The sequence below is a fragment of the Enhydra lutris genome, unplaced genomic scaffold, assembly GCF_002288905.1.
Source record: "Enhydra lutris kenyoni isolate GAN:26980312 unplaced genomic scaffold, ASM228890v2 scaffoldscaffold5, whole genome shotgun sequence".
Classification (NCBI taxonomy): Eukaryota; Metazoa; Chordata; class Mammalia; order Carnivora; family Mustelidae; genus Enhydra; species Enhydra lutris.
Window position 1 is genome coordinate 29047044 of NW_019154089.1, and position 25950 is coordinate 29072993.

General features: G+C 40.0%; 1 protein-coding gene across 8 annotated transcripts in view; it reads left to right on the top strand.

Moving 5' to 3' along the window:
- The window catches only part of LOC111141248 (early B-cell factor 1), a 386978-nt gene that overhangs the window by 22981 nt on the left and 338047 nt on the right, over nt 1–25950 (top strand). For all 8 annotated transcript variants that reach the window (XM_022493686.1, XM_022493683.1, XM_022493685.1 and 5 more), the window contains exon 6: nt 1292–1360. In XM_022493686.1, the coding sequence (XP_022349394.1) occupies nt 1292–1360 (69 nt within the window). The remainder of the gene's footprint in view (nt 1–1291; nt 1361–25950) is intronic.

The following is a 25950-nucleotide window of genomic DNA, read 5'->3' on the forward strand; positions in this document are numbered from 1 at the left end:
AGAATTAACACCAAATTTGGAAGCTGATTCTCTTCTCAGAGATATAGTTAGGAATGAGACTTCCCAACTTTGGTGAAAGGCTCTCTATCCAGGAGTATATTTCTGGGTCCTAAAAATGAAATTCAATTCAATGTTTGGTTCTCTCCAGCAGCTTTCTAAATTTAGGCCCTATGATTCACTAAGTAAAATGTGTGTGTGTGTGTGTGTGTGTGTGTGCACATGCCTGTGTAAGAAAGAGGGAGGAAAGTGCATATTTTATTTGTGGCACGTGTTAACGTATAACCCTTGGATAACTTCCTCACTTCCTTGACTGATCAAACACGAGGTTTATAGTGTCCCCCTGGGTGTAGACTGACCAGTGTGCACATATTTTATTTGCAAACAAGTCTCAGATGGATAGTTTTCCTCTGACCATGGGTAATTCTCAAAAAACCTTAATTCTGCTCCCCTCCCCCAGAAGCATCCCAGTTTTACAGAAATGGACAGTCTTTTCGTCACAGCTGGGGTGGGATTTTGATAGTGGGTGCTTTTCTTGCTCATGGCTGCTTTTTCTCTAACCTAATTAAGGGCCTCCATTGTGAGGTCTGTGCTAGCCTTTGGATCAACTGTCCATAATACGTCCAGAAAACTTAAATGGTGTCCAGCACAGGACACAGAAGCCAGACAACATGTGGATCTCCACTTTCTTTTATCTCGCCTCTTCTTCGTCTTCATTATTATGTTGTACTTTTATTCTCATGAGAATGGTTCAAAAGCAAACAGTTACAGCTTTAGGATTTTGGGCAGGCTGAGGTTGAAGGAAACGTCTCCCTTGAAAGGGAAAGGAGAAGAAAAAGGAATCCATTTAATACAGAATGACTGGAGGGGGAGAAATCACTCATACCTCATTATTGACGCGTTCCACACAATTAGTGTGATCTTGAGGGAAGAACGTTTGAGCCACCCACAACCCTGAATATTCTCATTGGGTAGAGGTAATAATAATGCATTTCACAGTGAACTCTTCAATAGTGCGGGCAGTGATGGGGAGACCCCATCTTAGGGCTGTCAGTCGTGGCTCCAGGAGAGTCCCTCTTCTTCCCTCCTTCTTTGTTCAGGGAGAGGTTAAGCCTGGCCATTAACCCATAGACGACCCACATAGAATTTTCTGTCCCAGGGATCCGTTGATTGCCAGGTATGGCTTTGTGGTAATTCTAGCATTTGCAACCCAGCAATTTGAACCTTCTGTCTGCCTAAATGATGATTTTACATTGTAATGGTTGTACTAAATCCTTTCGCTTTTGCTCCATAGCCGCTGTTGTGACAAGAAGAGCTGTGGCAACCGAAATGAGACTCCCTCAGATCCAGTGATAATTGACAGGTAGGGACCACTCTACTTTCACTGGATTCTTATTCCTCATTATAATGAAACACCTGCCTTGTGTTGCTCATGGGCCAGGGTGAGGAACGCACGTGGCCGAAATGTGCCTGTTGGTCATGGCGAGTCTGCGCCGAGCTTTTGCGATTCCTGGGAAAACCATATGGAATGTTCTTTGGAGGCCCGTGTTCTTGGATTGCTTCGGTTTTGTGTCTGATTCATGCTCTTAAAGGAATGTTTTTTTTTCTTTCCTGACTTTCTGTGGCTCAATCCTCATGCTGTGCCAGGAAGCTACAGAAATAAAATAATAATAGTTTGTGATTTATGAAATGTGGTTGGGTGCTTATAAATATTTAACTTCTATTTGAAAAATGTTTGAATCATTATCACTTTTAGCTACAGTAGTTCTGTTGGACGTAATCCATCTACATTTTAAGGTTTTATTTATGCATAAAAGCAGTTTTAAAGAGACCTGTGAACCAAGACTTTCTCCTGTTATCTCCCGACGTTTGATGGTAGCTCATACTGTATTGTAGGTTGATTAATTTATCCTGCTTGTCTTAATTATTGTGTTTTTAAACAGATCCATATTACTAATCTGACATGGCCAAGTAAATCACTGTAGAACAATAAATCTGTTTTAGTTGTTTGGTGCAATTTGGAGTCAGTGTGTGCACATATTATGCGAAGTTGCACTCCAAATATTCATTTTACATTTTAATTATTGAAATTCATTGTATGGAAACATGTATGATAAGCCATTTGTTACATAGCATTACTCATTGAGGTTAAATGGCCTGGAAGTTTTATAGATATAGTCAGTTGTCAGCTAGGGAAAGAGCTCGCACCCTCCACTAGCTGGAAAAGCGTCTTGCAAATTAGACTGACTGATCTCTCATTGAGGAAATTAACAGCTGAACAAAAGTTCCTCTTTAGGTTTGGTAACAATGATTTTTACCAAAAAATAAAAAACTAAAAAAAAAAAACAAAAACAAAAAACAACCCCAAACCAAACCAAACAAAAAAAAACTCCTATATATCTGTGTTCCCAGTTCTTTAACTTTTGGGGCTTACTTTATTGTTTTTCAGTTAACAGAAAAACAGCTTCATCATAATTTATGTCAAAACATTGATTTGTTGATTTTGATTCATGCGATTCTCCAGGCTTCAACCCAATTTTGATTACCAACTAGCTTTATAAAGCTTACATTTCAATCAGATATTTTAACCAAGTTTCTCTCTGATATTCACCCAAAACATACACCTTTGCTTGATAACTATATTAATAGACTCGATTCAAAGTTAATACACGTGGACGTTTTGTGTGCAGTGAGGTCGTATGCCACCTGTAGGGCTAGAAAAGTATGTTTATCCATGCAAGCAGACAGGCCATTAGAGTAATTCCTTTTTTTTCTGCAATGGAAGAGAAGTCTTCAAATGAGAAAGGTCAAAACTAAATATAACCTTTATGCTGTTTGTTTTATTTAAAGCCATCTCTTCGAAATACCATTTGTTATTTTAGGCAAGTTTTTCTTAATGCTTCTGTTAAAAAGAAAGTGTTCTGATCAAAGGACCAGCCCAAATAGTCCCCCAAACTTTGAAACTATCAGCGTTCTGTTCTGCCGCACAGTTCCTTTTGGTGTGGATGATGACAAGCACCGGACCTTGCCACCCGCAATGAAAACACTTCTTTTGCTTGTGAATGGGTTAAGCTTTTAAGTTCTTCATTTGGTTTTAAGCCGTGACTCTGATATGGAAGGTTGATATGACTGTGGTTTGAATAACATTTGATTTTGACCTGTTCTTGTGGGTTGCGATGGCATAAGAAACTTGACTCAGCAGCGCTGTAATTAGCCCGGCCCGTGTTTTTGAAACAGGATTGTGTTACCTGGATTGCATTAGTGTGCCTTCTATTGTTGCCGCTTAGCATCTGTCCCAGTAGGGTACTTAAAACCTTTTCTTGGCTGGGGTAGTTCAAACAATTTAGGCAAAATAAGTATGCACTTTATACTGTTGGTGGCTTGAGAGATATTACTCATGACATTTCTCCTTTTCATTTTTTCCCGTTTTGGTTTGACAAAGTAGAAAACAGTGTGTAGCCAATGTTGTTCTCTTAAGAGAGGAGTATTTTAAAACCGGCTGAAACCTAGTGGATCTGCAGAAACCTCAACATATGTTTATTTGCTGGCGATTGCCTCTGTCTCCCATGAACTGTCTTTTCAAGCAGTGATGCCAGCTGATATGCAAAACCCCATTTAGCTATTTTTATTTGCATCTGAGTTTTCAGAATTTATTTGTCCTTGAGTCTGCCAAAGGTTTTTAAAAGCTCCAGCCCTGTCTCTGCTGATATGTGAAACTTTCATTTTTAACAATGAGAGAAGAAAATAACAACAAGAAAAGAACTCACACGAGGAAGGGCAAAATAGAAAAGATTTTTCAATTCCATAAAATTGCTGCAAAGGAAAAAAAAATGATGGCAACCGTGTTTGAATTTCATAGTTTCCAATTTGATTCTATATTACCAATTGTATAATATCTGCGTTACGTGCTTAGGGTTTGATTTGCTTTCAGATTTATGGATGTGAATCTCTGCATATTTTGCAAAAATAGGTTATGGGGCCTGCATTCAGTAGCAACAGTAACTGTTTTTACAAGATGCACACAATATGCAATTATGGAGCTGGAAGTACAGGCAATCACTGCGTTAGGATTTAGCATAGTTTTAACACGAAGTCACCTTTTGGGCACCAATAATTTTTAGCTCCCTTGGCTTGTCCTTCGGATTTTGGAAGAACACTGCTATTTTTATCAGTCAAAAGACTTTTAGCAGTGGTTATTCAGGAAAACTATTTATAGGATAGATAGAAGAGGTTTTCTGGTCATACGGCAATGGTGCAGGCTAAGCTATTTCTGTGTTAAAATTTGGCTGTATTTTTTGCTGCCAGTGATTTGGGGACATCAGCTTGGTGTATTCTATCAAAAAGGTGGAATTAACAATATCAGCAGTTGCATGTTGTGATTTAGAACGTGGGTTTTTGCCTTCCTTCTTTTATAAGAGCATGCCACAAAGTGAGAAAAATATGACCCAAATTCTTTTTACATTTGTGACCATTTGTCAAGTCACTCCCAAAAAGTTTAGAGGAAATTTCTGTAAATGTAGAAAGTGTGCCTGTGGAGTTGACTGTCACGTTATATTTCGGCCTGATGCCAAATGACTTGATTAAGAATTATAAAGACCAGGATGTGCCCAGCGATCCAGATATTTGGGCTGCATAGACATGGAAAAAGTCATGTGTGTTATGTTTAATAACCGATGACCAGGAACTAATAACAGCAAATTTCATTATCATTGAGGTAAATGTGGTAATTATTGTTAAAGTGAAAAGTAAAAACTGACTTGCTGTTATTAGATTAAGGTGGAGATTGATTTAACATATTCACTCAGTAACTCATATTTGAATTTAAAAGGTTTGCAATAAAATTCATGTTTAGAAATTGAATAAATTGTAGTTTTATTACCACATTGGATATCCTTGTGTCCTAACCTTTTTCCTTGGAGTTATCTTAGTTCAATAAATAAAACCTCATTAGACTATTCCCATTTCAACGAGTTTATTAAATTTTGCAGGAGTAATTAGCATAAGCTGTGCTAATTTTTCTGGAAGACTAATGAGGGAGGTTTTTAATTAGGTTTACTTTGTAAGAATCAGAAAAGATGGTAATGACAAAAGTCACACAGGGTAGTCTGAATTGGGAACCCAGTTTTTCTGAATCTATTAAAAAAATCTTCCCTTTTCTACATAGAAACTTCTTTATAAATACTTGAATTGAATATAGTAAGTGTGCAGACTGTTATTCCGTATCTGGTTGGTTAGGGTTACCGTCCATTCTTGATTTGCTTCACAAAACTCTTTATTTTCCTATCCTCGACTCTCTAAACTATCTTTGAGCAATGATACGGTCAAATACAGATGGCCCTAACAAAAACATTTCTTTCTCTGAATTATACAACTTATACTATAGGATTCCTTTTGCACAGAGCCCTGAAGTTTTCGGACAGATTAGCTGTGCTTATTTCCGGTAGGGCAGGATAGGGTACGGCTCAATATTTGTTTGTTTGTTTGGTTTTTCAATTTAGGATCAGTGTGATTGATGAAATAGACCAGTAAGTCTAGGAACAAAGTAAGTGCCCAATTTTTCATGTCCTTGCACTGTGGATCCTGGGTTGTTAACACGTGGAATTTTTTCTTTTAATAGATAGAAATAATAAAGGGTGAGATTCCTCCTCAGATTATGTTTTCCTCTCTCATGTGAATTTAGACATAGTCCTTTTGAGATGTAACATGGCTTGAATAGCCTGCACGTTTTGAGTTCCTCCGCGGCTGGTATTATAAACATGGATTTTTAGAGCCTGTTGACTAATATACATCTAAAAATTTTGGATTTGCTTATTATAACTTTAACAGATTTGTTTTTCTTTTCCATTTATAAGATTCCTGGGTCTATGTTTGAGATGTAAGCCTTGTGATACATTTTTTAAAAAATACATGAATTTTATAACATGAAAAACCCAATCTGTTTAGAATTATGGCTCTTCAGGCCACACTGACCCAAGGAGGTCCTGAAAAAAAAAAAAAAACCCCAAAAAAAGCCTGTATTTGTCTTTTCCAGGATTGTCTAAAGATCTTCCATATCTCGATCACTTTCATTTAAGGAACAGTAGTTGGATTTGCTTTATGATTATTGTCTGAAATAGAACGTTCAGGAGTGAAAATAATACAATACTTATTTTACCTATTGAATTTACATGACATACAGCATATGAAAAGCCAATATCAGGGTTGTACAGAGAAGAAATTTTTCTCAAGATCTGTTCTTCAACGGAGAGGTCTAAATACTATGACTGAACTTTTTAGAAAAGTCCAGTATTGTCTTATCGACATCTAATTTCCTGATGAAATTGGCCCGATATATTTATATAACGGGAAGACAACAATAAAACTTTAGAATTCCCATAGAGTTGGGTCGGGTGTGTTATCAAGTCCTCAACTCTGTGAACATAACATATACTTTGTTGCAAATGAGGCTTTTCCTCAGAGTTTCATTTCGTTGACCCTTCAACTCTTATTATTTTGGCCTCTACCCAGTTCTTAGAAGGGCCAGCCACTGCATATAATCGCAATGTAAGATACACAACTTGCGTCTGGGGCGTGAACAAGCAGAGGTAGAAATGCATTTCTTGGAGTTCTGATAAGCCTTTATACCATCTGATTTCTTAACCTTGAATGCTCGGTTAAAATAAAAGGAGGAGGACTTCAGCCTTTAAAATTGCCCCAGGCAGGATAATTGCTGTCTTCTCGGTTGGATAGAGAGGTTTGCATTTTTCCAAACGTGAGAAGCCAGCTTTGACATGGAGCCTGAATTTATGATTGTTTATTAACCCTAGTGTATTTAAACATTTGTTTTCTCAGTGGGAATTCCTATGTGATTATTAGCGATGAGACTTATGTGAGAGAGTATCACTCTAAATTTTATCACATATCAGATAATACCATTCTGAATATGAGATGAGCCATGTACATTTGTGTGCAGTTTGCTACCATGATAAGAAAATAGCAAATACAATAAGCTAATAGCAGTCTGTATTCCATTCGCTATCAGCTATTCCCAAATACACAGCCAGGATGCATTAACATGCATTTCAAATATGCTGACAATATATCATAATGTAAAGTACTTTTACATGGTATAATACTACTGCAGACACTGTATAATGAACAACAGTGGTTTTCCTGTAAAGGAAGTAATGGCAGCAACTTCCAAGAAATGTATTTAACGAAGCTTCAGAGAATCAGCAGTGTGTGTGTGTGTGTGTGTGTGTGTGTGTGTGTGTGTGTGTGTGTCTGTAACTGGCCTGGGCGTCTGCTTGTGGTGGGGGTTTTTAATCCCATGTCCTCATAACTTTGCTTTTGTGACAGTTTTGGAAAAATACAGAAAAGCAGTACAAAGTCCCCTGTGTGTCATCTAGCAACTTTGCATAGTCAGTTTGTGATGAGAATATATCATTATATTAAATACGCTTTTACTTTTCTAACCAAAGTTGCTTAGAATGAGGAAAAAAAAAAAAACAAAAAAACCCAAAACCCTCCCCAAGGGCAACTCTCCATTGATAAATTCCCCTCACTCCTCCCTACAGCCGGGACCTGACCAAACTCTCTAAGAAGAGCTGACCAGATTTTAAAAAGTCCATTTAGAGTTTCCTTCATATAAAGAGATGGTATTTTGGTCATTTTAACTGGCAGGAAGTGTTATCTGAAATAGAGTGCTAATTCCTCATTCTCTCCTCTCCCCCATCCTAGCCCTCGTTTTACAAACTGGGTAACTTTATCCTGTTCTGGACAATATAACAGCGACCTAAATACTCCAGTTGCAATCAATGAAATATGGTGAACAGTACAGGTTTGTTTTTGGTAGCTTACTGGCTTTAAAGGTGTGGGTAGATGAAGATAAATCTTCCTTGCAAACTCTCCAGTTACAAGCCTTTGTCCAGAAGCAAATGAAGGTTTTAATGTTACAGTACTTATTGTAATAGAATTTTAATTGCCTTAATCCTGCTAAAGTGTGAAGCCGAGTGTGTGTGCGTATGTGTGTGTGTTCTTCATGGGGAGGGGAATCAAGCCAGAAAAAAAAAAAAACCCTGCATATTTTCAATGGGGGATGGGGTCACATATGGTAAATGATGCAAACTTAATGAACCTGATTCGGGGGGAAAAGAAAGCCACCGGCGTTTCATCCGTGTAATATATACTCTACTTTCAGTGGGAACCGAGTGGTCTTCGCTGTGCTTTGGGGATTTTTATTTTTGAAGGTGAAGTGCTTCGTTTCAGTTCCAAACTTGCCTGCAAACCCTACTTGGAAAGACTTAACTAGACAAGCTGGCAAATTATATAGCTTGATCCCACACAATAACCTCCAAAATGGCACTCGGTAACTATACCATCCCGTTAACTGTTGGAGGCACAATAGTTTTGTAATATAATATAAAGTAATAGTGTTAGCCAACACATCTTTAATAAGATATTGTTCGTGCCTTTGCCATATGCTACAGAGCAGGCTCTCACTCGGTGGGCCTTTTGATTCCTCTCAATAAGATTATTTCAAATACTCTAATCCTGAATCATTGACATGAATACAAAAGCCTAGTGACATCTAATAGATGCCTCTTAGCTTTGCTTTTCCTCTTGTTCCTTTCCTTTTTCTTCTCTTTTTACCTGACAAAAAGCTTATAGACACTTGGGCTCTGTCTCTCAGTAGCAGCATGGGGGGCTCCTCGTGAAGTATAAAGGAGGAAAAAGGACTGACAGAGGCCCGATAAGCTACAGAGTGAAGGACCATAGATTAAAAGTAAATGCCAGTAAATCCTACCCTGTACACTTACTTGTTCTTTTATTGTTTTCTTTAACACTTTCCGTGCCAGGGCAGAGAAAAAAGAGACAATAACAATCAAATTGCACATTGCATTTTTAACTTGGACATGGTCGCTGTACACATTGTAGAGAGTTTTGGCAAGAGTCTCAGATTTTGGTTCATGGAAAGTTTGTAGTGGTTTAGAAAAAATGCCCTTTAATCAATACCAAGAATCCTTCAAGAACTTTTTGCTCATTTGCTGCTTGACTGACCATATATTGGTATGATGTGTGTGGGGTGTGGGGTGGGTAGACCAGAAGGGCCCTTCTGTAGGGTGTGAACACTCATGACATGGCATTTCGGGATCGAAGTAACTTTTCCTTGTCTTTCTTAATTGATGAATTGGAAATTAGCAAAGGGAAACATTAGGGTATTTTGTTCCATGGTTAGCTGCTGTTTTTTCGTATGGCCTTGGATGTTGCCAGTGCCCTGAGTACTCTGCCTGCCCTGGACGGTGCTCTCCACTCAGGCTGACAACTTTTCAGATGGTCAGAAGTGGTTTCCTCCTCCGTCTTTCCAGAGCAACCATGATTTGACTAACATTTAAAAAAAAATTTTTAAAAGATTTTATTTATTTATTTGATAGAGATCACAAGTAGGCAGAGAGGCAGGCAGAGAAAGAGGGGGAAGTAGACTCCCCGCTGAGCAGAGATCCCGATGTGGGGCTTGATCCCAGGACCCTCAGATCACGACCTGAGCCCAAGGCAGAAGCTTAACCCACTGAGCCACCCAGGTGCCCCTGACTAATGCTTTTTTCCCCCCACTTTATCTGAATATCAGATAATCATCCTATTTGCAACTCATTTATTATTGTTCTATAGAATAAGAGTTTTCTCCTATTTTCAAATATGCTTTCCTTTTATTGGTATTCTGATGTTAGTAGTGTCTTAGAACACCATTTTTAGTACTCTTGGATGTGAAGGTGAGGTTTCCTCACAAAATGGAAAGTTAGTTTGAAGAACCTTCGTCCTGTATCAGGTTTGATTTCCCTCACACCCCAGCATACACACACACACACACACACACACACACACACAATCTTTACAAAGACAAAAACAAACATGAAAATGAGAAATCTCTTGTATTCATTAGAAAGTTCTTTAGAAAGGAAAGTTATGTTTGAAACTATTACAATGTCGCAAACTCATGTTTCTCTACAATTTCGGTGTTTTCTTAAAGCCAGATTATAATCTCAGATGAATGGTGTACATCTCAGAATATCTTTAAAAAATTGAGTCCTTTCTGTGGTTGTAGGAGTGGGAGTGTCCTATTCCGGCTGTTCCTATATTCTCTTAGAGACCAGCTTCTGAATCCTGGCCTATAAGAATTATAACACAAAACAAAATCCTTGACCAATTAAGAGTGTCATAATTGCTTATATCTGAATGGTACTTGAAAGCTTTAGGGATGTTTATGGAATAATATTTCAGAGAATTCTCTTTGCACAAATGTGAGAGCACAAATTAACTCCATTTCACAGTGGGTAAACTGAGGCATCCAGCCCAAGGAAATTTATTAGTGACAAAAAGTAAGTGATTAGAAATCCCTTCTCTCAGCGTTCAGCCTGATTTTTTTCCCTCCTCAATTGCCTAGTTAAAAAAAAAATACCGTTTTCAGTATTTCATGTAGTTTCACTTATTTTTCTTGGTATCCATCCTTCATCCTTGGTCCCATGCATTAATCTAAACCTTTGCATCTGAACAATTTTTCTTAGGAGATTTGGCACTTAACTTTTGGGATTAAAGATAATAATAATATGACTTGTAAATTGTTGAGCTCATGGCTGGGACAATATTTGAGTTCTCATGTCCTCATCTCTTTTGATGAATAAACCATTGTGTGTTTCACGGGTGGGGCGGGGGAAACAGGCACTAATGCAAAGAGAAATCTGGGACAGGGCAGGGTATGATGGCACAGGCATCAGTTCTGGACTCCGTTAGCTGAGGATCAGATCCCCTCACTACTGCTTACCAGTACCTGAGCCTCAGACAGTTCAGAAAGTTCAGAAAGGTTTAGCTTTCCCATCTTTAAAATGGGAAGAGTCATTTCAGTTTTGAAGCGTTGTGAGGGTTAATATATCTAGCCCACGGCGGGGTGCCTAAAGTCATATCAGGTGTTAGCAATTTGAACACAATATATTTTGTGTGGATTGTTATTCCTAATGTGATTGCCATGGGACTTTCTTATAAGCAGAATTGCCTTACTTTAGTATATCATGGTAACTAAGTCCCCTTGGATGAGGAGTCATTCATTCATTTTTTTTTTTCTTTCCACAAGAATTTATTGAGTGTTTTCTCTATGCCAGTCACTGCTTTCAGGGTTGGAGATGTAACTGTGCATCAGATACACATTGTTTCTGCCCTCATGCAGCTTTCAGTGCCTCTGAGTTGGAAAAAAACCAATACTTTGGAATATTAATGGTAAACAAAGAATATATTAATTAAAAAAAATAGAAGACTGCTATCTTAGATGGGGATTGTGATCAGAGGAAAAATGTCCCTGCATTGAAGTTGCCTTTTAGCTTTTTCTCAGTGGTATTGAACTTGGGCAAACTTCGGGGCTTTATCACAACCTACAAGGCAGTATGCATACTAGTTAAGACCACAAGCTGTGGAGTCAAGAGAACCTCGGATCAAGTCCCACCTCCACCACTGTTGACTTTGGGGCTACGGGGCAGATCACTGAACTTTGTGAAGCCTCAGTGTCTTCATCTGTAAGACCAGGGTAAGAACAGGAGTTCTTATTTCACAGGGTTGTGGTGAGGAATAAGTAGATGCCTCATGGAGGGTACTTAGCACAGGGTTGTGGTAAGGAAAAAGTCCATGCCACATGGAGGGTACTTAGCACAGGGTTGTGGTGAGGAATAAGTCCATGCCACATGGAGGGTACTTAGCACAGGGTTGTTGTGAGGAATAAGGAGATGCCTCATGGAGGGTACTTAGCACAGGGTTGTTGTGAGGAATAAGTCCATGCCACATGGAGGGTACTTAGCACAGGGTTGTGGTGAGGAATAAGTAGATGCTGCATGGAGGATACTTAGCACAGGGTTGTTGTGAGGAATAAGGAGATGCCACATGGAGGATACTTAGCACAGGGTTGTTGTGAGGAATAAGTAGATGCCTCATGGAGGGTACTTAGCATAGTACATGACACACAGATCATATTCAAAGAAGATGGACGTTATTTTTAAAACAAGGGCTGTAATGAAGAGTTCTCTAAGATCCTTTCCAGCTCTGAAATTCTAATTTTAGTTCTCTCTGGTATTGCTGAGGCAGGTGAACTCTTTAGGAGGTAGACTGTAAGCCCCAGAGGGCCATGATTTGTGTGCGCTGGTCACCGCTACATCCCCAGCACTCAGCACAGTGCCCCACTGCCGTGTAGTGAGTGCTTGGGGTATGTTTTTGTGAATCGAAAGAAAGGATGAAAGGAGCTCGAAATGTGGTTGTTGAAGCTGGTGGTCTCATCTCTCTGCATAAAGACAGGCTTGTTATAACTACACAATAAAGTGAAAATGCACTGCCATTAAAGAATGATGAGAAACAGAAAATGTAAGATAAAATATTAAATTTGTTACACTTAAAAATGTTAATCTTCACACGATTACCATGCAAATCCCCTCGTTGCCTAACTATTTAATTGATCAAGTAAATCACAGAGCAGTCAAGTAAGTGAAAAACCCTGCTGTTGACATTCTCACAAAGCACATTTTCAAGAATATAGTCTGTTAACTACTGTGTCTGTTATACACGATAATGTGCACTTAAAACACACACACACACACACACACACGTAGGGCATCCTTTACAAACAAGCTGATTTCAGAGAGTTTGGGAGAAAGCTTTATTTTTGTATGGCAACTTTTCTGATTCCCATGATTATATCAAAGGTGAAGTTGGTATTAGGGTAATACGTTTTGGCGGTGTCTTCATTTTATATAATGTTAGAAGACTTAAGAATTGACCCTTTTTTCTTTCAGGCAGGTAAAATTGACATGTTACTCCAGTGATTGAAGGGTTAATGAATTCTCTCTTTTCACGCCCCCCCCCCCACTCTCTCTTCCTCTCTCTCTCCCTAGCCCAACCCCCTTGTCCCCCACCTCAATCCCATCATGTGCCTGGTTGACTCTGAAAGAAGGGGCTTGAAGTTGCCCACAGGGCATCCCTTTTCCCAGCCTTCTCCAAGGCCACCTGGGCAGACGGGAGCTTGCCTCCTGTCCTTAGGACACAAAATCCAATCAGGCAGCAGGTCTGCTGGGCTCTCTGACCTGCTAGCTGGCAAGAGGGAGGAGAAGCAGAGGCCACTCACATTCGATAGGCTGGCTTTAGGGGGGTCCTGCGTCTACTGGAGGAAGGAAGTTCTCCCCTATTTCCAAGATAAGGTGCCATTCATGAGAGCAATGTGCTGAACTAATCAGGTTAATTGAGAGGCCCCAGATCGTCCTCATTGAGCCCATCTCTCCTTCCTGTTAAAGGCAGATAGTGCAGACAGACAGATTACGTGTATTTTCGTTTTCCCCCCAAAGCCCATGAAATCTACAGGCGTGCAGGGACTGTAGGCTCAGCTCAATGTCATTCGGGCCATTTAAGCATGGGTTCTTATGGAACAGCATGGCATTATACAGAAAACAAAACAAAACAAAAACAAAAACCAGCTCTCCCTGAGATTGAGAGGAATGCCTTCAACTGATTTTTTCTTCTTCCTTCTCGTCTTTTTTCATGTTAAAACAATCATGTTAAAACAATCAAAAAATGCCTCGGGGCGCCTGGGTGGCTCAGTGGGTTGAGCCACTGCCTTCGGCTCAGGTCATGATCCCAGGTCCTGGGTTCAAGCCCCACATCGGGCTTTCTGCTCAGATGCTGCATGGAGGATACTTAGCACAGGGTTGTTGTGAGGAATAAGGAGATGCCACATGGAGGATACTTAGCACAGGGTTGTTGTGAGGAATAAGTAGATGCCTCATGGAGGGTACTTAGCATAGTACATGACACACAGATCATATTCAAAGAAGATGGACGTTATTTTTAAAACAAGGGCTGTAATGAAGAGTTCTCTAAGATCCTTTCCAGCTCTGAAATTCTAATTTTAGTTCTCTCTGGTATTGCTGAGGCAGGTGAACTCTTTAGGAGGTAGACTGTAAGCCCCAGAGGGCCATGATTTGTGTGCGCTGGTCACCGCTACATCCCCAGCACTCAGCACAGTGCCCCACTGCCGTGTAGTGAGTGCTTGGGGTATGTTTTTGTGAATCGAAAGAAAGGATGAAAGGAGCTCGAAATGTGGTTGTTGAAGCTGGTGGTCTCATCTCTCTGCATAAAGACAGGCTTGTTATAACTACACAATAAAGTGAAAATGCACTGCCATTAAAGAATGATGAGAAACAGAAAATGTAAGATAAAATATTAAATTTGTTACACTTAAAAATGTTAATCTTCACACGATTACCATGCAAATCCCCTCGTTGCCTAACTATTTAATTGATCAAGTAAATCACAGAGCAGTCAAGTAAGTGAAAAACCCTGCTGTTGACATTCTCACAAAGCACATTTTCAAGAATATAGTCTGTTAACTACTGTGTCTGTTATACACGATAATGTGCACTTAAAACACACACACACACACACACACACGTAGGGCATCCTTTACAAACAAGCTGATTTCAGAGAGTTTGGGAGAAAGCTTTATTTTTGTATGGCAACTTTTCTGATTCCCATGATTATATCAAAGGTGAAGTTGGTATTAGGGTAATACGTTTTGGCGGTGTCTTCATTTTATATAATGTTAGAAGACTTAAGAATTGACCCTTTTTTCTTTCAGGCAGGTAAAATTGACATGTTACTCCAGTGATTGAAGGGTTAATGAATTCTCTCTTTTCACGCCCCCCCCCCCCCCCTCTCTCTTCCTCTCTCTCTCCCTAGCCCAACCCCCTTGTCCCCCACCTCAATCCCATCATGTGCCTGGTTGACTCTGAAAGAAGGGGCTTGAAGTTGCCCACAGGGCATCCCTTTTCCCAGCCTTCTCCAAGGCCACCTGGGCAGACGGGAGCTTGCCTCCTGTCCTTAGGACACAAAATCCAATCAGGCAGCAGGTCTGCTGGGCTCTCTGACCTGCTAGCTGGCAAGAGGGAGGAGAAGCAGAGGCCACTCACATTCGATAGGCTGGCTTTAGGGGGGTCCTGCGTCTACTGGAGGAAGGAAGTTCTCCCCTATTTCCAAGATAAGGTGCCATTCATGAGAGCAATGTGCTGAACTAATCAGGTTAATTGAGATGCCCCAGATCGTCCTCATTGAGCCCATCTCTCCTTCCTGTTAAAGGCAGATAGTGCAGACAGACAGATTACGTGTATTTTCGTTTTCCCCCCAAAGCCCATGAAATCTACAGGCGTGCAGGGACTGTAGGCTCAGCTCAATGTCATTCGGGCCATTTAAGCGTGGGTTCTTATGGAACAGCATGGCATTATACAGAAAACAAAACAAAACAAAAACAAAAACCAGCTCTCCCTGAGATTGAGAGGAATGCCTTCAACTGATTTTTTCTTCTTCCTTCTCGTCTTTTTTCATGTTAAAACAATCATGTTAAAACAATCAAAAAATGCCTCGGGGCGCCTGGGTGGCTCAGTGGGTTGAGCCACTGCCTTCGGCTCAGGTCATGATCCCAGGTCCTGGGTTCAAGCCCCACATCGGGCTTTCTGCTCAGCAGGGAGCCTGCTTCCTCCTCTCTCTCTGCCTGCCTCTCTGCCTACTTGTGATTTCTCTCTGTCAAATAAATAAATAAAATCTTTAAAAAAAAAAATGCCTCAACCCAGGGTGACTGTTGGAGAATCCAGATGGATTTCTCTCTGGCTATTTTATTTAAGATTGAAACTTAAAAAAGAAATATCTCCTCATGATGCAATAGGGAGTTTCTTGGGCTGGGTTTCGATTCTTCTGTGTCCAAGCTGGACGCGGGGGGGCTGTGGCCCTGACTAATGGCATCTCGGGCCTCCCCCTGGAGCAGTCGAGTGGAGGAGAAAACAGAGCTGGTTCAACTAAATTCTGGGGCGGTGGCTGGGGGGCCTCCAGCTCCCTCTTCTGCACTCGGAATGATTTGTCTTAGTTTAATTTCAAACACTATCATTGACTATTCTTTCTTTCGACCCACCTCTCTCCCCCCGCTTTTTTTTCATGGAAGTTCCAGGAATGACTTTAATTATCTCCACAATCAAATTCTCATTGCTGCCTCTGTGAAAGTGTGTAGTCATAGATGGCAGGGATTATTTTCTTTAGCACTTGGGGATAGAGAAACCGGTTGTTTCAAAATGAGAACCAGCTGGTTCCACAGAGTCCCATTTAATGGGGAGCCACTTTGTACACAAACCTTTGCTCAGGTCGGTCATTACGCCAAGCCCCAAATCAGCAATGTTTGGTCTATCACCCTTTATTAAACGTCGAGTGAGGAGTGATTTTGCCGATATGATGATGATGATAATAATAATAAAATTAAAAAAAAAAAACACACCCTGCATCTTTAATTTTGCTTCTGCTGAACACTTGAATTTAGCAGAAGCATAGCTCAAACTTCTTCCTATGGTAATTAAATTGTAGATCTAGTTTACCACTGCTCTCTCATAGATGGCTAGTGTGTGTGTGTGTGTGTGTGTGTGTGTGTGTGTGTGTGGCTTTAACCCTCTCTAAATCTAGAAAATAAAATTAAGCTCATCTTTCAACATAATCTTTCATCTGACAAGTACAGTAGATAGATGAAAGGTAGATAGCCAAGTTGTGGGTCCCATTAATAGAACCAATTGGAGGGCAGAGATAACTGCTATTATCAAACATCTTTTATGCCATCCTATGAAATAAGAATGAGGTGATATTCCATATATATTTTGCTGTCTTTCTTGCGTGTAGAAATTGGTTTGTTGTCATTCCATGTTAATCTCTAGCAGCACTAAATTCAATTTGAAATGAAGAAAGTACTTTCACTAGTTGACTGTATAAAATAACTTTTGAAGCCTGCAAAGAAGAACAAAAAGCATAAAAGACTTAAATTCACAGTAGACATGCAGTTATGAGAATGATTTGTTTTTAGAACTCGGGTTGCATTTTTATAAGATAAACTATTTTCGGGGCTGCAGCATTGATTAAATCAGGGTTTGAAGGATTAAAAAAACAGCAGCTTCATAAAGATTTTTAAAAAATCTAACAAAAATTTCTTACAAATGTGAGAGATTCCCTTATTAATAAGACTACATGGCTAATTAAAAATATTTTTTTTACATTGACATCAACACAACAAAATAGATTGAAGAAAGCTTAAAAATTTAGAAATTTATTCTTATAGGGAGTTTGATCAGTAAGCCCAGCCCTGGTATATAGCCCCATTTTACTTGTTTTATTTTTAGAATTTCCATATTTTGAAACATGGTTTGGGTAAATTCCTATCTAACAATTTTTTAAATTTTCTGTTTGTTTACCAACTACTTTGATTATGTAATGTCTCTTTAGTTCAAACTGTAATTCTCTTGCATTTTCCTATATCTGTATTTAAGGAAAATTCTGTGGGTTTTTTAATATAAAAAACAAATAACTGTTATATTTCCAGTCACTCAAATTTGAACTGAATTTTACTTCCTGTTTCAAAGGTCAAGGCAGGCTGACCTCAACAGCAGTGTGGAGGCTGCTGAATTATTCATATCATTGACTTTGTGTCAGCTTCCACATTTGTGGAGAGGGATGTTTTATTCATTTATCTCATTTAGGGTTCTTCTCTGCACCTGTTTCTACCATTAAGTACCCTGTAATTTGCATTTGATGCTAATTTAGTTTCATATCAGCCTGGTCCCCCCTTGTTAATTTAATTTTCTAAGACCCTTTTCATTACAGTAGAACTGTTTTCCTCTTTAAAGCAAACATCTATACAAGTAATTGTATAAACTGCCTTTTAAATAATATCTTTTAGAAGATTCCATCGTTTAATTCCTTAATTCCTGTAATTAGCCACGGTTTGATTAATGTTTCAAAGGGTTAAATTAAAATGCAGAATTACTCAAATGCATACTTGAATAATTTCTTATATACAGCAGTGTTCGCGTTTTGGTACTCTTCCTGATAATTCTCAGAACAGTACATCTTAACAGCAGTAATTTTCTTTATTTAGAGTGCAGTTTAGTTTACTAATAGTAGTTTCTTTCAAATCATGGTGCTTTCAACATTACTTGTGAGACGTTAGTTTTCGCTTTCACCAAATTGCTGATAGACAGTGGCTTAAAAATGTTTCTGCAACATTAATCATGACATACCCAAGATAATAAGGGCAGAATTAGGTCTGATTCTTTGATATATCATGGAAGTTTGGTATTCTGAATTTCAGGAAACCGTGTTACAATCTATGTCTTTGTGTTTTCTGTCTGATGCTCCGAGAAGACTGCGTTGGTATTCCTCAGTTTCCCTCACGCAGTGGTTGTAGCAAGCCTTTGTTTGTATCTATGAGTCCCCGTTGGGCTTCACTCGCCAGCTAGATATGGCAGAAATTAGGCGTAAGTTGTGTGAGGAGGTCTGATTGAAATGTGGCTACCCTGGTAGGAATAGCCATGTCCCTAGAGCATTCACTGGGGATTAGGAGGTCATGAGAACTAGCAACTCATATAAACCAGGTATGCAGCCTTCTGATTGTTGGGGAAAGAACTCTACCTCAGTGCTTTCCCTGTAACAGTTTGGGAGGTTTTTTGTTTTGTTTTGTTTTGTTGTTGTTGTTTTTGATACAAAGGTGTCAGTATTCCTTACAAGTTCCCTTAAAGGTGGGGATTTAAAACAAGGGTATGAATTATGAATTCAAGCTCTATGGTACATGGAAATGATGGGGAAAGGAAAGTTGTGGCAGCGGCTGAATGTTACTAAGAAGTCAGTCGGAGCTCTCCAGTGACCCTTCTTTCCACTGGGTTGGATTAGTTTTATCTGCTGCTCATATTCTCTGGGGATAGCAAATGGTGCAGTTGCTTTGGGTTTCCAGAAGGATTTCAGACCTATTGAAACTGGAGTTTGAAGGTGACTTCTCTTCTTCTTTCAGTTATAGATGATTCCAGGGGCCTCCCACAAACAACTTTGCAGTTGTGGAAAAGTGAAAGGGAATCTCAGTTTTCTAGCAGACAGCTTTATCTGTCTGGTTTCAAGACAGGGCTGTGGGTGAACTGTATGCCTCCCACAGGTCCCCTTCAGCGGGGACTTCTTGGATATGCCCCATCACAGTGGATTTTTTACATCCTATGGTTTATTAAGCTAGCTTTATGCTTGTGCTGGTGGGTCTAAAACAACAAGAGAGTTTTCAGGATTGAAATGTGGGATCTTTATTCATTAACAGAACATTTGCTTACTGACCCTCTTTCCTCACAGTATAGATATACCTCTTTCCCCCCAGTGTAGATATTCTTGGTAGCTTGGGCAAGACTCTGAGTTCCACCAGAAAAGTCTTCTTGAGGTTTGGTTAAAAAGCCAGGTTTAAAAACAATAAGGAATACTTGCAGAGCTTTTAAGAATGCAAAGTTTTCCCATCCGAGGCTAGTTGGTGCTTGGCATTCTACTGTTAGACTCTCATCCCTTTAGCTAAGAGCCTTTGATCTCTCCTAAGACATACATAACTTGGAGAAGGCTAACACTTTAATTTGATCACTCATCTACCTCTGAGGGAATAAAATAAAGATTTTACAGTGTTCAGCTCTTCTCGGTGTGTTTGATGAAAAAGCTCTTTCACCACATTGCTTTAGTTCCCATGATAACACTGTGAAATAGGTAGAGGTTTTTGTACCCATTTCACAGATGTAGAGAATGAATAGTTTAGCTTCATAAAAGTAATAAGGAACCTAGCCAGGTCTCAAGGGAAGGTTTTCAGAATAGGAAGAGACCAGGATTCCCTTTGAGCTGAAGAGACTCTCAGAGATTACAGTCCCCAGTCCCGTCATTTTACAGACGAGAAAGGTGAGGCCAACTGAAGCTCAGTAACATTGCCCAAAGATCTAATTAGCCTCAGAGCCAGGACCTTAAGCCAAGTCCCTGGCTCTGATTCCAGTGTTTTTTATGCTACTACTCTGGCCATCTGGGTCCTTCTTTGCTCTTTATTTCACCTTATGTGAGATCAGCCTTAAGGAAGGGTATAACTTGTATTTTCTGGATTTGGGTCTAGGGAAACCCATGGGCCCCATACCTTCTAACACTGCCCAGAATGGTACAGAGGACATACAAGGAGCATGTGTTAAATTTCTTCTAAGAAATTATAACAGTCCTGGGGAGGGAAAAGCTACAGAAAACCCCATCATAAAAATGTTAGTTTATTTTTAGATGCTTATATATTTCACTCATTTGTAACTGTGCTTATTTATGCTATGTCATAACATTTACAGAAAAAAAAGCAATACTTGTTTATATTTGTCAGAGATATTCCATCAATAGTCATCTTTCAGTGAGAATTTTATAAAAGTGTTTCTATTCTAGACATCTCATCATGAGCAGTTGTCTCTGACTATTATCTTTCTCTGGAAGGCACTGACATATGTAAATATTGAACTTGGCGATTTTCAAAGCAAGTCCCAAGTTTAAAAATTATCTTATATTTAAACCTAAACAAATTTAATAAACCTTCCTTTCCAGAAATAATAATAAAGGAAATGAGGTATTGTTGTACAAACTAATTTTGAAGAAATCGTAGTAGAAGGAGGAAAAAGTATGTCGAACTTCCCTCTACTCAGAAATGCCTTTGTGTACCATGTTGCCTGAGCACTTTTGTCACACCTCTTGAACTGCCAAGGAGGGAGCAGAAGTCATGGGCATGGTGCTGAGAGAAATTAGTAGCCCCTGGTGTAGTCTCCAGCTGAACTGCAGGAGAGTGACTCCAAAAGGCAAAGGCACATTCACACGGGAGCCTGGAGTTGATAATCAGCAGCTTCCGTACTTTTTCAGGAGGTGGGAGAAACCTCAGCATCTGCATTATATGCCTATCTGGCCTGCCTAAAATGATTGGGCTGATTTGGAGGAATGTTAGTTTTCCATCTTGGTTCAAATACATGACTGACTGCCCCTTAGCTAAGGGTTGTCTTTTTCTCCTGCATCCACTATTTGGTTATTGGGGGCCAATGCTTAGTTTAAAAAAAGATGGAGTTTCAAGTTTGTATATCTTCTCTTCTTTTTTTCTCCTCTTCTCATATTAGCACAAACCATTCTACAAGCTGAATTCTCTTATGCTCCCAAGTGTTTGGATGTTGGAACCCAGAAAGAATAATTTTGCTCGACCTATTAAAAATTATTTCTTGATGGGGTGGATTCTTGTTTGGGATCCATTGTTTTCATTCACGGAGGCAATGCAGACAAACATCCAGTGATTTCATTGACCTCAAATAGGGAAGATGAACCAGCATGTTACACTAAATGTTTGGGAAGCATCTACTGTATGACATAAAATGTAGCCCCTCTTCCTGAGTGGCTACCACCCTAGAGGTACCATATGGCCCTTCCAGGGCCCTCACTCATTACAGAAAGAACATTCAGTATAGCATCCCTTTCTCTTTCCCAAATCACCACCAATTCAATTGAATCACATCCTTCTCCCTCATCACCTGCCCCCCCCCCTCATGTTCATGAAGTGACTCATTATGCATCAGATTCAGCACAGGTTAATGTCCTACTCTGTTAATTTTCGATCTTCAAGATAATGTTACCTCCATTACAAACCCAAATTCAAGAATATTCCTCTGTTAAGGAGTGGGCCTGCTTTGGTATTGTTATAGGGCTGATAAGTTAAATCGCTCATGCTGAAGTTGGATTTTTCATTTATAATGAAAATGAGAAGCAACCTGGTGTAAAATGCTGACCTAGGACACAGGAGACCTGGTTTTTAATACTGCCTCTGCCATTATTTAGATACTCGAGGCTCGGTCAGTCCCTTAACTTCTCTGAGTTTCAGTTTTCCCACTTATAAAACAAGAGAAATGGACACTTAGGATCTGTAAGATTCCCCCTCTCTCAATGATTTTAATCTTCTATACTCCTGTAAATCTGGTCATCTCTTATATCTGACATTGGACTTTAGCCTATTCTTACAAATTTGCTTGCACAGCAGCTGTACAAAATGAGCAACCATCAGTATCCTTAACCAACCTTCACTCCCTCATTACTTTGTACCAGGTATCTGCTAGATAGGAAGAGGGTGAGGCCCATATCTATTGCTGGGATCTACAGTTAAAGCAGGAGGCTATTGGGTGAGGTCATTAGATGATGTACCTTAAAGATTAATTGAGTTGGTATATTTAAATTTATTGGTAGCATAACTTGGGCAAGGTGGGAAAGGGAGTGAGCAAGAAAAATTGTAGGCTTATAAAATATGAGGCGTGGGGACAAGCTCGTTACCTACGTCAGATAGCAACCCCAAAGGCTGTTAGCAGAGGCTACCCATAGGATACCCCAGTGCCTCTAACCAGATTTTCGGGTTTAGACTCTTTCAGAAGAAGCAGCCTAACTGTTGATACACTGCGTTGCACATAGCACATGCTTATTAAATGATTGTTAATTGCCATCAGATATTACTTCATATCTGTACTTCCTATTCTTAATTTCCTTTAAGACCAAATAACTGAGAATCTTTAGAATAAAGCTATGGAATTATATGCTTTGCTAGCATACTGGGCTTGGGCCTGTGTGTGAGAATATAGTGTATATCCCTTAAGCTTAAAGAAATAAGAATCTCACAAAATCTCAAAAACATTTTTTCTTTCATGACAAGAGTAGATAAAAGACCAAGAAACAAAACTTCATCCAGGAGTCTATATATGCAGAATATGTGCATATATCTACATATGTATATTTTTAAATTTGAAGTGAAATTCTTGAACCCATACGTGTAAACATTATAATATTTTGGCAGATTACCAAGGAAACAAACTTGTCAGTCCATGGATAATGACTTTCTGAGAATTCCAGGTACAGAATAGGCTGTCTCAGGATTTCCTGTTTTTCGTTTACTTTCCTTCATTTCTTATTTTATGTCCAATAAACCTTTACTTTAAGCAGGATCAAGTGTTAAGACCAACCAACTACAGAGCTAATGTATTGAACATTAATTCTATAGTAATGCCCTATAAAAACCAAAAGAAATAAGACTAACTATTAAAAGAAATCCATATGTCTCTGGAATTTTTATTTAAGTTTATATTAGTGATAATGACCTTGGTTCCAGGGAATTCGGTAACAATTAATGACCAGCAAGAGGTCACCAGCCCCATGGTGCTTTGGGCCAACAATCCTTTCCAACATGGACAAGAACGGGTCATTCATCCCAAAGAAGTGCCCTGAGGTGAGGTCCTTATCCTTTTGCCATCTGATTATCATTTAACGTCAGCTTTTAAAGGATCCTTAGGAGTAAAGATACAATGGGTCATGCTCTCAGTATTTTAAAGAGTGGTTTATTTTTGCCATTCAATTCATAATTGAGTATCATTGAATAGAGTGTCAAAATAAAGTTGATAATTATGTTCCTTTCATTCTGGGGCATGTGTACTGATTTTCTATCCACATATCTTCTGGTTTGTATTGGTGTAATCTGTGTCCATGTATGCTTATAATCATATTCCTGTGTCTGAGGTATGTGTGTGAGAGAGAGAGAGAGAGAGAGAGAGAGAGATGTTAAAACACTCAATGGAGTACAGACAGAATAAAATAAAATTTGGATTATATCAACTTCATATATAGCAAATATCGGTGTTATTTGCAGCTTGGCCAGGTCATCGACATGGTTCTGTGGTCTATAAGGTAAGAAGCTGGACGCTGAGTAAAACTAGTCTTTCCTGGGGTACACCTGACCCATGGCGTGGTGACTGGCCTTGGCTTTTACATGTTCTATGTGCTGCTGTTGTAATTACTGTAATTACTGGCGATGATAATAATAGCTAACATTGATTAAGCTGCGTATTTGCTAAGTATTCTCTCTGTAATCCTTAACAATAACCCCACGTAGGGAGTATTCTGATTTCCTCCCATTTTCTAGATGAGGAAACAGGGACTCTGAGAGGTTGAATTACTTGCCCAAGGTCACCACAGCTATTAAGTGTTGGAGCTGAGACGCCAGCCCTGCTGTGTCAGACCCCAAAGATCAGGGTCTTAATCACGACACCATTCTGCCTCTATTTAAAAACTAACATTTCCATTTTCTGAGTGCAGCCTTTAATATATTCATTTAGGCAAATTTCCATCCTTTGCTGGCATAATCGCTATTCCTTTTGTTGGTCATTGCTCCCTTGGGCTTTCCTCAAACATGGTCAGAGGTGCCCTGGACTTTTTAAAGATGGAAGAAAGGCCACATGGCCCTGCATAATTTGACCGAGACAGCTGTGCAGTTGGTTGTCTCATTTAAATTACAACCACAAAAAAGATGTGCCAGGCTTCATTGACACAAGGCTAAGGGCAGGAACACGAAATGGTTTCCTGAACCTGCCCTGGGTTACGGCCAAAGGTAAGCTGCAGCGCTCAGCAGGGTCTCCGGGACCACTGACGACGCAGTGAGCTTCACTAAAACAATTATCCCTCCCTGGGCCTCTCCTGAAGGTTCCCAGCTCCAAATTCTCAGGGTAAAGGATCTGTCGGGTCTTTTAATTCCAGCTTGGAATGGCTGACCAAGACAGGAACTTGAAGACAGTTAAGCTGAGAGTTCGGGGGAAAACAAAGCCACAGTACTGAAAAGGCTCCTGTTGTAGGAGCTCATCTTGACGGACTGTGGCTCAGAGTTAGAGAAACCCAAACCGATTTGCAGAAGGCTGATCCCCAAACCTGGTAACCACAGACCAGAGCAATATTCACGACAAGCCTACTTTTAATACAGAAGCTGGTACAAAGTTTCATGTGTGTATATTTCTGTGGGCTTTTTCTGTATCCTTTAGAATCGAGTCTGATAGTCCAAAGGGTAGCTTTCATGTGCAATACTTTCCTCTTTGCTTGGGACAGTTAAGAGATTTCTGGGGGCTATGAAGCAATAAATCTTTGTCTACATGACATTTGATTTCTTCTTTTTTCGTGGGATTTTTACATTGCACATTTCTTTCCCCGCACTGAATGATTTTTAACATCAGGTGCTTTGTTTTGTTTCCCATCTTTCTAAGACTTCATTCATCGTAGATATTTCCCAAGTCAGACTTAGTAAAATCATAATGTCTTTTTGAAGCAAACATAGAACGAAATGTTCCAGGAAAGTTCATAATAGTGATAGGATTTTCTTTTTTTTTTTTTTGCATGTGACTGTATTCTGAGCCTGTGTGTGTGTGTGTGTGTGTGTGTGTGTGTGTGTGATACCACGTAAGTTTGTGTAAACATACAGATGTACTGCCTTCTCTCCTGCAACGAATAACCAAAGAGTATATTTTTAATCTACTGGGTTTTTAACAAGCTATGATAAAGAGGAGGTGGGGGAGACTATTTCTCCCCCTTCAGAGAGTAAAAATGACCACAGAATGAATGGACGCAGCTGCACAACTGCACCTTGAGATGGGCTGGGATGGAGGCCCACGCAGTGAGCCCATGGATGTTTCTTCCCCCCTCTCAACGCCTCTCAGTAGTGGCATTGTGGGGACTCATGAATTACTTCTTACAGTCGGGCTCCTCGGCTATAAATCCAGCGTGGTGCCGAGCGCACTGTGGGCAGCGAAGCACAGAGCAGGGCCTGCGGTGTTTGTGTTGTTTTTAGCGACACGGAGCAAGTTCCTCCTAAACGGAAAGGCCCCGGCTCCAGTTTGTCGCCAGTGAAAGCCGAAACATGAGTCGCACATGTGGACAGGGGCCGCCGGCTGCCTGGGGCTGCAGGGGGGTTGGGGGGGGAGTGCAGCCTGCGGCAGAGGGGCCCAGCACCCACTCACCCACCAGGGGATTTGGTTGGGGGGGGGGGAGGGGGGAGGGTGGGAGCAAAGAAAATAGCTCCAGGGGAACTAGGTGCGGGATGCCCTGAGCCCTCCCTGTTTTGTCCCTACCCAGTACAGCTCCCTGCTTGTCTGCATACTGGAGAGAATGGAAAAAAAAATGTGTATATATAAATACACACACACACACACACACACACACACACACACACGCACACACACACCCTTTAGGGTGCGGCTTTACAATGGTTTTCTTTCTCAGGATATC